Here is a 12,417-nt window from a genome sequence, read left to right on the forward strand (position 1 = left end):
TCTGTGGAATCATATCTGTGAGTAGGGAGCTGCAGCGTTGGCCAAAGAAATTCTGAAGTGCAGTCCCTCCAAAATTTCTCAGTTGTGGAATTCTAAGTTTTTTTCTACAAAAAGTCCCAAGTACTTACCCTTTACATCACTTAATACATTGTGTCTGCTTTAGTTTTGTTTTGTTTTAAACAGGTTCTATGTGAACATATAAATTGTACTCTGTAGTTCATTAAACAAATGAAAGCACAGCCATTCAATTATTAAAAAGTCAAGAAACAATAGATGCTGGTGAGGCTGTGGAGAAACAGGAACACTTTTACACTGTTGGTAGGAATGTAAATTAGTTCAACGTAATTTACATAATTGTGGAAGACAGTGTGGCAATTCCTCAAGGATGCAGAAATATCATTTGACCCAGCAACCCCATTACTGGGTATATACCCAAAGAAATATAAATCATTCTGCTATAAAGACACATGCACACGTATGTTAATTGCAGCAGTATTTACAATAGCAAAGACATGGAACCAACCCAAATGCCCATCAATGATAGACTGGATAAAGAAAATGTATGTAGTACATATACACCATGGAATACTATGCAGCCATAAAAATGAATGAGATCATGTCCTTTGTGGGGACACAGATGAAGCTGGAAGCCATCATCCTCAGCAAACTAACACAGGAACAGAAAACCAAACACTGCATGTTCTCACTCATAAGCGGGAGTTGAACAATGAGAACACATGGACACAGGGTGGGGACATAACACATAACTGAGGCCAGAAGGGGGCTGGGGGGCAAGGGGAAGGAGAGCAGTAGGACAAATACCTAATGCATGTGGGGCTTAAAACCTAGATGACAGGTTGATGGGTGCAGCAAACCACCATGACACATGTATACCTATGTAACAAACCTGCACATTGTGCACACGTATCCCAGAACTTAAAGTAAAATTAAAAAAAAAATAACGGCCATTTTAAAAACTGCCATCTCTTTTTACAGTTGGTCTCAAAGGCTGAGAGTAAAAGCATTTCTAGTTAAATCCACCTTTTATTCAAGAAAATTGGGATTCTTGGCCAGGCGTGGTGGCCCACGCCTATAATCCCAGCACTTTGGGAGGCTGAGGCGGGTGGATCACCTGAGGTCAGAAGTTCGAGATCAGCCTGACCAATATGGTGAATCTTTTGTATCCTTTTAAATCTCAAGTTTGTGTGGTCAGAGTGGCACATCTCTAGGTACCTAATATAGAACAAACCAAATGTGTCTTCCACACAGCAGCCCTTAAATATTCTTCAAATAGCTGGGTTTTTTTTTCTGTAGGTACCTGTGTCTCCAGGTTTTTAACCATTCCTCATATGATTACATGGCTTTAAATCCTCTCGCCATTCCAATTCTGCTCCTGTGAACTTACTTGGTCCTATTTATCAGCATTCATTTCTAGGTGTGGAACTGGCAAAACCCTTATGGTGTAGTTGAAGGAAATTCAAAAATACTATTACTTGAGAAGTTCTCCTGCTAAAAACATCATTGACAAGACCTTCAGGAAAATAAACTTTTGCTTTGTCCTATTAATAATGTGTACATTCACTTAGCTCATGGAAGTCCTTATAATCTGATTTTCACTGTATTAGATTTGTATAGGGGCTACAGATCTGAAGGGAATTATCCATGAATAAATGAAAAGTTGAAGCCTGTAAGACTTCTTTCTTGTATACAGGCATAAGGAACAGAGCAGTAAAGTATCATAAGTAAGATTAGTTATATTTTTATTTTTATGAAAGAGTGATTGAGGTAGTCAGTAGTGGAGCATCTTGCAGGCACCCCTGAATGCAAAAATCATGTAAGGTATAGCCTCTACCACCTAGAATTTCTATTCCAGCTATAGGCACTTGGTGTGAATTTACGAGAAGTTTAAATATCAGTAAGAAACAGTCAATGATCAACACCTCATGAATCTCACAGCTCAGCACCAAAGAATAGAGTACAAAAATAAAGTTCTTGTTTAAAAGCTGCTACAGTATACAAATATTACATCTTGATTATAATTTTGTTCTTATTTCCCTGGGGCTGTCTTATGATGATGTATCCTTATTATCCTCTAAGTGCATCTTCACCTTGGGCACAGTAGCACAGAAGCAGACATAGACGATATGAAGATGAATGAATATGGTTCTCTTCCAGTAAAGCTCTATGGCCACTGTCATTTGAATTTCATGTAATGTTCATGCATCTTGAAATATTATTATTTTGATTTTTTTTAGCTACTTACAAATGTAAAATGTGTGGCTCCTAGGCCATAAAAAAGAGGCCCGAGGGCCACAGTTTGCCGACTCCTAGCTTCTATCACCAGTACATTCTGAAGCCAAATTTTTTACTGTTGCCTGGCAGCATCCAAAGTCCAGCATTCCCATTCACAAATAGTCTTTCAAAGAAGCAAGGTTTGGTTGTACTTTTACTATTATTACTATGTTGTTTAGTTCTAACATAATAGAAAATAGCCAATCATATTAGAAGGAAAGGTAATGAGATCTTTACTAATTTGGCTTTAGAGACTTTCAGAGATAATAACAAATGATTAAAAGTATATTTAGGTGAGATGTCCAAAGATGTCAAAATGGAAGATCATTTTGGTTATTTTCAGAAATCAATGAAACAAAAATAATCAAAACTTGTTTTTTAAATGACTTTGGTGAAAATCTGAATTTTTCCTTAGAAGGGAATTGATACTTGATATTTTTGTGTGTGAGCCCAAAAGTATGTTTTCCTGTTCACTCAATATAGAGGTACGACCTGAGTCATAAGCTTAGGAAACGTCAAAGATCTGACCTTGGGGAAACAAAATAGACCCACAATCGGTGTTTAATGGATTTTTTACATTGTAGGAAATTTAGAATCTTTAAAAATATGTTGACATTTGAGAGAAAATGGAAATTACTGTATGTGAGCCTTTTTCTGTGTTTCTTGTGGGTTTAAAATGGTTTGGGGTACTTACTGAGAGATTATTGCTTTAGGCTAATTAATTAAATACCACCTCATCAAGCCAAAGAATTCAGATGGGAAAGTATTTTTAAAGGTTTATTGTTTTTAAACAACTATTAATTTTAATTTATACATTCATATTTCCTCCTTCACCTGGGGCACATTTGTCTCAAAACATATTGTGCAAGGTACTTCTTAGGTGATTTCCCGTGAGAGCAGGTGCTAACTTGTTCGTCATACACAGGCCAGGTTTACATTAGAAAGTTTGTAGCAACTATTCTAAAACCTTGAGCTCTCACATTATCTTGAGGAATGTCTTTAAGAAGAAATGTTTATCTAAAAAAAAAAAAGTTTTGTCTTAAATGTAGACTTCTAAATAATAAGCAGTAAAGCTTCTAGCAGGGAGATGGGTCATGCAACTTAAAATCTTGGTACATGGCTGGGCTTGGTGGCTCATGACTGTAATCTGGGCACTTTGAGAGGCTGAGATAAGAGGATTGCTTGACCCTCATGAGTTCAAGACTAACCTGGGCAACATAGTGAGACTCCGTCTCTACACAAAATTTTTAAAAATTAGCTGGGTGTGGTGGCACGTGCTTGTAGTCCCAGGTACGTAGGAGGCTAAGGCTAGAGGATTGCTTGAGCCTAGGAGTTCAAGGCTGCAGTAAGCCATGATTGCACCACCATACTCCAGCCAGGGTGACAGAGTAAGACCTGTCTCTAAAAAAAAAATGGTGCCTGCAGTGATAGGTATTCTATTAACATTTTGCTAAGGAGTTGCTAAATGAAAGGCAAGAGTTCTTTTAGGTATTTTTTTCTTTCTTAATAGCTAGAGTTTTGATTTTATTGCATACTACTACAATGAGAAAAATAGGAAAAATTGTAATAAAAGTACTAACCTATTCACTTCTCAATGCTACTTGTCCTTGCTGTGCTTTGGTTATAAATAGCAGTTGTATTGTAAGCAAAATTATGTAAAGGAAGAAATTACTGTTGTGTAAGAAACAAAACACTGTACCTTAATTCTTTGTGGCCTTTCATATAATCAAAAGTTAATGTTGTTCGTTAATCTCGTGTATTTTTATGAGAGACTAAATATTTGTTTGCCCAGACAAATCAGAATCTTTTGTTTCCTCTAGATTGTGATACCATTCTTCAGTCTCTTAATCAAAGATATTTATTTCCTCAATGAGGGTTGTGCCAACCGCCTTCCCAATGGCCATGTCAATTTTGAGGTGAGTGTGATAAAGTAGGATACAAAAATCCGAACACAAGGAGAGGGGCAGCTTTTCCAGCACTGCATTCTAGGCCAGGGAGCCAAAGCCAATTCTGCAGTTTCAGAACAAATTATCTCTTTCCATATTATTTTGTTTAAGAAATTAACAGTACCAAGTAGAAGAGAGTAACTGAGCCATTATGATGATGATTATTACTATTTGAGGAAGCTTGAGAAAATTTTTATACCTCACAAATAGAGTTTTATTAAATTAAGAAAACTATATATAATTCAGAAGAGCAAAGACCAGAAAGTAGCTGCAGTAGCTCATGCCTGTAATACTAGTCCATTAGGAGGCCAAGGTGGGAGGAATGCCTGAGGCTAGGAGTTTGAAACCAGCCTGGGCAACAGTGAGACCCTGTCTCTACAAAAAATTAAAATATTAGCTAGTCATGGTGGTTCGCACCTGTAGTCCCTGCTACTTGGGAGGCTGAGGCTGAAGGATTGCTTGAGCCCAGAAGTTTGAGGTTGCAGGGAGCTATATGATTGTACCACAGCACTCCAGCTTTGGTGACAGAGTGAAACCCTGTCTCTTTAATAAAATAAGAAGGAATCATTTCGAACGGAATTGCCTCTCCCAAGCTCATAATTATTTTTTTACGATCACCTTTATATGCTTTTTTTTTTACTTATCTTCCAGAAATTTTGGGAACTGGCCAAACAAGTGAGTGAATTTATGACGTGGAAACAAGTGGAGTGTCCATTTGAGAGGGACCGGAAGATCTTGCAGTATCTGATCACAGTACCAGTCTTCAGTGAAGATGGTAAGACCATTCAGTGGGAGCTACCACTAGCATCCCCAAATCCTTTGTTTAGGATATTAGTATAGAAATGCTTGGTTACTCATATAGTAGTGAGGCCTGTCCTCTGATCTGTTTCATGTTAAGAGTTTTCTGTGTCACAGAAAATGTATGATTTGTCCCTAAAATATTTGCACTTAATATTCACCTACAAACAGTATGTTTCTGTGTTTAAGTATTCTTTGTAATACCAGATTTGCAAAGCTATGGGCACAGATGGGGTTATTGAAGAATTTTTTTTTCTTGTTTGAACTTACTTGAATAGACAAAAGGTGTTTTGTGGCATGTTGATAGTCCATGTAATTTGGAGAAAAAAAACAAAAACAGTAAATTGCTACCCCCTGCTGTTTAAAAAAGTACTAGAACATTTTAACCTGTTAAAACATTAGGGAATTTGAAGCAGAACAAGTGATTAGATACAGAACAAAATCATCAGAAGAGAAGTGAGCTCATAAAATATTTAGAGATTTATTTTATTGATTTGATATATCCTAATATTACAGGAATTAATAGCATATATTAACAATTTCTCATAGTAGATTGATAGTATTTACAATAATGACTTTTTTTTTTTTTTTTTTGAGACAGCGACTCACTCTGTCACCCAGGCTGGAGCGCAGTGGCACAATCACAGCTCACTGCAGCCTCGACCTCCTGGGCTCAAGCAACCCTCCCACCTTAGCCTTCCAGATAGCTGGGAGTACAGGCGTGCACCACCATGCCCGATTAATTTTTTTTCTTTTCTTTTTTTTTTTTTCTTGTAGAGACAGAGTTTCATCGTGTTGCCCAGGCTGGTCTCCAACTATTGGGCTCACGCAATCTGCCCACAGCCTCTCAAAGTGCTGAGATTATGCCACCACACCCAACCAGGAGAACATTTTGAATTAATATCACCTATGCCAGAGGGGATTTGATTGTTTTTAATCTCTATAAAGAGGATTAATAACAAACATGAATTTTTAAATGAAGAGTCTTTCTGATTTGAAAAGAAAGAAAAATATTAGAAGGATGGAAAATTGGCCTAGAAAACCTGGCTTTCTACCTCGTAAAGAGTTTTTAAAAAAAGAAAAAAGGAAAAAACAACTCAGGCTACCAGGAAAGAACCCTCACCCCTTTCTTTGTAAAGAACATTAAGTCTTAAGTGTATGGCAGCGTCATATGGCTTACATTTTACAAGCTTTTTTTGCCTCATACATTCTTAGGTAATTAAGTGCATTTTTGGCTTAGAAGCCCTTGGGTTTTCATCGAGGTGGTCAGTCAGAGGCAAAGTGATAATCTGTGTTCTTCATGAAACAGTGAAGCTTCTTGGTCATGACTTGATATTTTGAAGAGTATTTTGCTATGGAGTTTGGCTCAAGTTGAACAAGGGATGGATGGTGGTAGATAATATATCAGGAGAAGGCTTTGATGTTAATGCACTTTCTTTTGTTTGATTGTAGCTCTCTACTTGGCTTCTTATGAGAGTGAAGGACCTGAAAATCATATAGAGAAAGACAGGTGGAAGTCTCTAAGGTAGGTCTCATTCTTTTCATTGCTGCACAAGTCTGAAGGAAATTGGCTTTACTTGAAGAAAGCCACATGCGTTCTATAGGGAGCTGCTGTCTATCTGTTCCAGGTCCTCTGCACCTTATCTCTTATACACCGAATCTTTGTGGCTCAGAATTCTCACTGCCATCATTCTGCTTTATTGCCTTTCTTTTTTTTTTTCTACTGGCAGATATACAGAGACTGTTCTTTTTCTCTCCCATTATTTAATAGAATGAGGAGCTGAACCAAAGTATGGTAAAAAAAAAAAAAAAAAAATGCATTGACTTTGTCTAAAATATCAGTTCAGACTTCATTTCTAAATAGTTCTTCTAACACTAAAATTTTATTTAACCTGAGATTAAAAAAAAAAAAAAGAAGAAGTACCAGTAGGCTTTATAAAGTTGGGTTTGCGACTTTCCAAGTGGATCTCAGTCCCCTCTTTGTTTGAGAGAGTTGGGACTTTAAACATAATCTGGAGATTTTTCAGATTTACAACTTTTGCTATTCTATGAGTATTTTTGAACAAAACTAGGGTTAAATTTGTATTTTAAGCATATGAGATACTTTAATAAGCACAAGCAGCCCAGGGTATAATATCAAAATTGTTATCATTATAGTCCTACTGAGAAACTCAGAATGTATACCTTTTTGTACTAGGGTTTACAAGCACATTTTCTTTTCTTTTTGTGGTCCCAGAATCATTTGAGAGCTTTCATTATACTTGATGTTAGGCTAGATTTCATGAACCAGGATATCTAAGATATACTTGGTTTTGGGTGGTTGTGTTTGTTTCAAAGGAAAGCTTAGGCCTTCTTTGTACCTCCCAGTGATGAGGGATGAGGGATAAAGTATGAAGGCATTGGAATTCTTATCCTTAGGATATCATAGTAATTGGTGAAGGACTGGAGATATTTCTTATATCCCCAGACTCAAACATAAAGAAGGTTTGGCCAATGCCTAAAGCCATGGGATATAACAGGCTTGTTGGGCTGATGCCTATATATATATGTATAGAACTAAAATGCATTGACTAATTATACATACATATATAATTTTGTGCCTGGCAGTGGCACATTTCAATTAAAATTTTGTATTACTCTGTGTTTGTATTAAAATATTTCACTGTGCTATTTAATATTATTCATGTGCAAAACATGAGCCTCAGAGTGCATATCTTGCTGGATAAAAGATTTGAGAATCACTCCTTTTAGTTATCCTTTTTTGATACATTTTGCCTTCCATATGTCTCCTTTTTAATCCCTCCTTTCTGTATTTTTAAAAACAGTAAGTTTGGTGGGATCCCTGGGTATAGCTTAGCTTTTGTTACTTTTCTTGTAGATTTTTTTAAAAATTGGTAAGCAGATTGGCTATACATGAATGATACCTGGTATCTGCATTACCTATGGTCTCCAGACGTTTTAAATTAATCCAGACCTACCTACAAAATTATTTTCTAGTTCTTATTATTTTATGACATATTCCTATTAACTAGTGATTAGATTGGAAAGGTTCATAAGTCAGAGGTTGGACATTAAAAGCTAAAGATTGAATTGCATAATGTCTTCCCACGTCTGTACTGTTCACATAACATATGACATCTAACATTTGATTGTGAAACGGGAAAGGTTCCCTTGTGCCTCTCCCAGGGCATGCAATGGGGATACGTTGTGGCTCGATTCTTCAGTGCCCTGCTGCTCAGACCTCTAGAGGGTGCTGCCTTATTTTGCCATCTATAGGTGGCTTGCGTTAACCAGCTCAATTAGACCCTCTACCTTATGGCAAGGACAGAGGGCTTTCTGTATCCCAGGGCTCTTGCTTCGGTGTAATGGAAGAATCGGGTCACACATAGGCTTGGAAAATGAGTGCAAAGTGTTATTGAGTGGAAGTAGCTCTCCGCCGATGGGCGAGCCCAAAGGGAGATGTGTTTACACTGGAGTGGGGCCGCTCAGTGGCCCGGGCTCTTCTCCGACTGCCCCTGCCAAACTCTGCCTCTTCCCGCCAGTCAGTGGCCTTCTGGTATGCTGGCGTCTGTCAGTGTGCCCATCTGCCAGCGTGCTCCCCTCAGTGTCCTCTTGATGACCAACCTCTCCTCAGACGGCCCCTGCCAAACTCCACCTCATCCCGCCAGTCAGTCCGGTGTGCTGGCATCTGTTGGTGTGCCCTGTCGGTGTGCCCTTCTACCAGTGCGCTCCCCTCAGTGTCCTCTCGATGACGAGCCAATTGTGTCTTCTGTAGCAGATGTGTTCCTCACCACGTCCAGCTACTTGTGTGTCTGCCTGGTGGGGTCTCAGGTTTTTATAGGCCCAGGATGGGAGCATGGTGGGCCAGGGTGGTCTTGGGAAATACAACATTTGGGCAGGAAAGTCTGTCCTCACCTAGGTCCTTGGGGGTGGAGCCCTAGCCAGGGACCCGCCTTTCTCTACCCAGCACTTCCCTTCTCCCATTCTGTATTATTTAAAGGGACTGTGCTCTTCCCCTCCCAGCACTCCCGTATCAATTGGTTGAAATGAAAGTTGGTATCAAAGACAGTTTCCACATTAAAATTGTTTTTTAAGGAGCTTTGAAGAACAACTCCCATCTGTGTTGGTGTTCAAGCCACGCACTCTGCCTTTTCCACATCCTGTCTGTTCTCATGGCCCAGCTCCAATGCCCCCCCCAATCCCTGGCCGGTTTTTCCCTAGAAAGACTTTCTCCAGAACTCATACAGTCAGGAGGTAGTCTTTCTCTCTCATTACCAGCCATGCGGTTTTGTGTAGTGTTTGTGGTTCTTTCCCCTATTGCTATGTAAGCCCCTTGAGGGCAGGCACAGGGTCTTCCCCTAATGTCTGCCCCAGCTCTGGACAGGGTGTCTTGCTCTCTCTTACTCCTCAGCCCGTGCTCCTGTAGTGTCATTGAATGGTACTGGGTTATCGCAGGTGTTGGCCAAAGCATAGCAACCACGAAAAAGTTAAAACAAAATAAAACAGGCTATTATAATTTACAAAATACATACATTAAGTGGATACTAAGATTAAGCATAATCATCCCTTGGTATTTATGGGGGATTGGTTCCAGGACCTCCTGCAGATACCAAAATCTGAGGATGCTCCAGTCCCTGGTATAATGAAATGGAACTTTCTGTTGCTGTTGTTTGAAGAAATATTCTTTTCTTGTGGCCACCAATCTTACTGATTCAATAAAACATAACCTCTTAGGGTAAACTCAAAATAATAAATAGATATTACTTGAACATAACAACATACATCCTCTCTTATACTTTAAGTCATCTCTAGATTACTTATAATACCTAATATAATGTAAATGCTGTGTAAATAGTGTCATACCATAAATCGTCTCTAGATTAATTTCAGTATCTAGTATAATGTAAATGCTATATACATAGTTGTTATACCATATTACCTAGGGAATGATGGCAAGAAAAAGAGTCTGTATATATTCAATACAGACACATCTTTTTTGTTTCAAATATTTTTGATCTGCCGTTGATTGAAATCACAGGTGCAAAACTCACAGATAGAGCGGGCTGACTATATTCTGGAATCATTGTACCTACCTGAAAACTTTTGTACATTAGCTTTGAAGGCAGTAAGATATTTTTACGTAGATGCTTTTCTTGGTGGTCGTAGAGCCATTCATTGCAGATACGTAGATTCATCAGTGGCAATGACAAATACACCTCTGACGGCAGACACCCTTATTGTCAACTCTTGTTTAAACTCCCAATGTTCATGGAATGTGTGGTGAAGATGCTTATATCTACCAAGTAAACCCACCTGTGATAACCTATACCTAAAAGCTCTTTATTATTAATGATCTTTGCTGTTTTTGTTTTTGTTATAATATAAACCTACTCAAGATACAGACTTACTGTTTAAGCTTTTGCCATCTCCATTAATAAATGTTTGTTTTTTTAAGTGACTAGCAGTTTTCCCAGAGAGCCAATATAACTTAAAAGCTTGAATTTCTTTTTTTCCTGGTTTAACTTTGTAAAATCAAACTTAAAACACAGGATAGATAAATTAGTATTACACAAGGCATTTTCATCCTAGTTCAAGTAGTCTGTTACATTCTGTCTTAGGTTGTGTTGTTTTTACTACTCAGGTCGAGCCTCTTAGGCAGAGTTTAACACGTGGGAGCTGCCTGCCTGCTGCTGCTGCTGTTGCTGCTGCTTCCTGCAGATCATGGAGGGGCTGGCCTTTGTTTTCTGGCATCTCATACTCAGAACACTCATGAAGACCCTGCAGTCATTGGAGCACCCCGGTCAGCAAAGCATGCAAGCTCACTCAAGACCAGATGAACTTATTTCCTGCAGCTGACAGACTCAGATTTTGTGAGACTGAAATGTTCACTGAAGACACTTGAGAAAGAATCCTCTAAAAATCCCAGCTCTGCACATGATTCATCTCCTGGAATTTCCATGTGAATCACAGCTCTGCACCTGGATGGAGTTTTCTTTTGTGTGTGTGTGTGTTCTTTTTTATTTGGTTGAACATTTGCTGCTAATGGGACTTGCCCAGCTGAGTGCTGGCTCTGAGGAAGCCCGTGTTTCTTTTGTTAACTTAAATGAAGAAGGGAGTAGAGGGAGGGGATCTAAACCCGCGCCCCCCCACCCACCCGTTTAGATCCCACACCTCAGCTCAATCAGTATTGCCAGAGAGGGGTAAGACTGGTTGGAAGCTGACTGCGGACTTGGTTTCCCCTTAGTGTGTGCTGTGTTGTAAATTTTTCTCCTCCCTCCTCCTACAAGGTTTTGAGTTGGCTGCTGGTTAGCAAACTCCTTTTTACCCATATAAGTTATTTAATATAATAATGAAGCTCAACACTGTGGTAGGAAAATAGCCACTAGAAAGAAAAAAAAAAAAAAAAAAAGCAGAGTTTGTCATTGGACTGCTTAACATGCTAGAAGGACTTTTTTTTTTCCCTTCTGAGCTTTTTACAGCTGACCACTGTGTTCTACGATGTATTTTTCAGTAGTTTTTTGTTACTTAGTTTTCCATGATGCCTTTTTTTTTTTTTCCTCTTGTAAATTTAAATGAGCTGACTTTAAGGATCTTGGGAAAACCCATGGCATAATTACAATTTAATTTTTTTAACCGACTTTTCATTATTTTTGGGAGTCTGTTGGTAACTAAAGATGTCAACAAAGAATAAATTGGAAAAGTTACCATCCCCCCCCACTATAGCAGTAAACAAAACAGATGAAAAACACCTTGCTGTTAATGGTTGATCTAATTGTGAAATTGTTCACCTTGTTAAACATCTAAGTAAGTCTGTAGTCGCTCTGCAAACAGCCATTATATTTATTTACTCTAGAAGAAACTGTAGAGTAGTAATTCGTGCTAATGAAAAAAACAAAATACCATGTTCAAAAAAGATGTATTTGCAAACTTAATGACATGGTTCCAAAAACTAGAGCATGTATGTATGCTGTGCATCATCTCAGCAGACCTAAAATATCCCCAAGTTGTCCCTTTACAACCATCAATATATTTTACACTCTGCGGCCAGGAGTTGTGGCGTCTTTCTTTTCTTTTATGGGTGGAATTTTTGGGGGCGGGCATGGGCTATAATCGCAGTGGATCAGTTCAAGAGACTGGATAAGAATGTATCAGAGGAAGTTGCCTCAACAGTTTGTGTATGGGCATTTATTTTTTAAAAAAGAATGATAGTATTATTTGCCAGGTATTTTCTAAGTGTTTAGCATGGATTCATCTCTACTTATTAGGGGTGGAAATAATAATAACTTGTACAAGGCCACATAGCTAATGAGAGGCACAAATACATGAAATGGGCCTTCTAATTCCAGACCCGAAGCTTTAAACCACACCACCACAGCACTCA

General features: G+C 38.5%; 1 protein-coding gene across 2 annotated transcripts in view; it reads left to right on the top strand.

Moving 5' to 3' along the window:
• RASGEF1B (RasGEF domain family member 1B) overlaps positions 1-12,086 on the top strand; it is a 45,050-nt gene extending 32,964 nt beyond the window's left edge. For both annotated transcript variants that reach the window (XM_023222559.2, XM_023222560.2), the window contains exons 11-14: positions 4,113-4,208; positions 4,890-5,013; positions 6,489-6,561; positions 10,678-12,086. In XM_023222559.2, the coding sequence (XP_023078327.1) occupies positions 4,113-4,208; positions 4,890-5,013; positions 6,489-6,561; positions 10,678-10,702 (318 nt within the window). In that variant the 3' untranslated portion in view covers positions 10,703-12,086. The remainder of the gene's footprint in view (positions 1-4,112; positions 4,209-4,889; positions 5,014-6,488; positions 6,562-10,677) is intronic.
• The last annotated feature ends 331 nt before the right edge of the window (positions 12,087-12,417 follow it).

Source organism: Piliocolobus tephrosceles, chromosome 3 (genome assembly GCF_002776525.5).
Source record: "Piliocolobus tephrosceles isolate RC106 chromosome 3, ASM277652v3, whole genome shotgun sequence".
NCBI classification, from domain to species: domain Eukaryota; kingdom Metazoa; phylum Chordata; class Mammalia; order Primates; family Cercopithecidae; genus Piliocolobus; species Piliocolobus tephrosceles.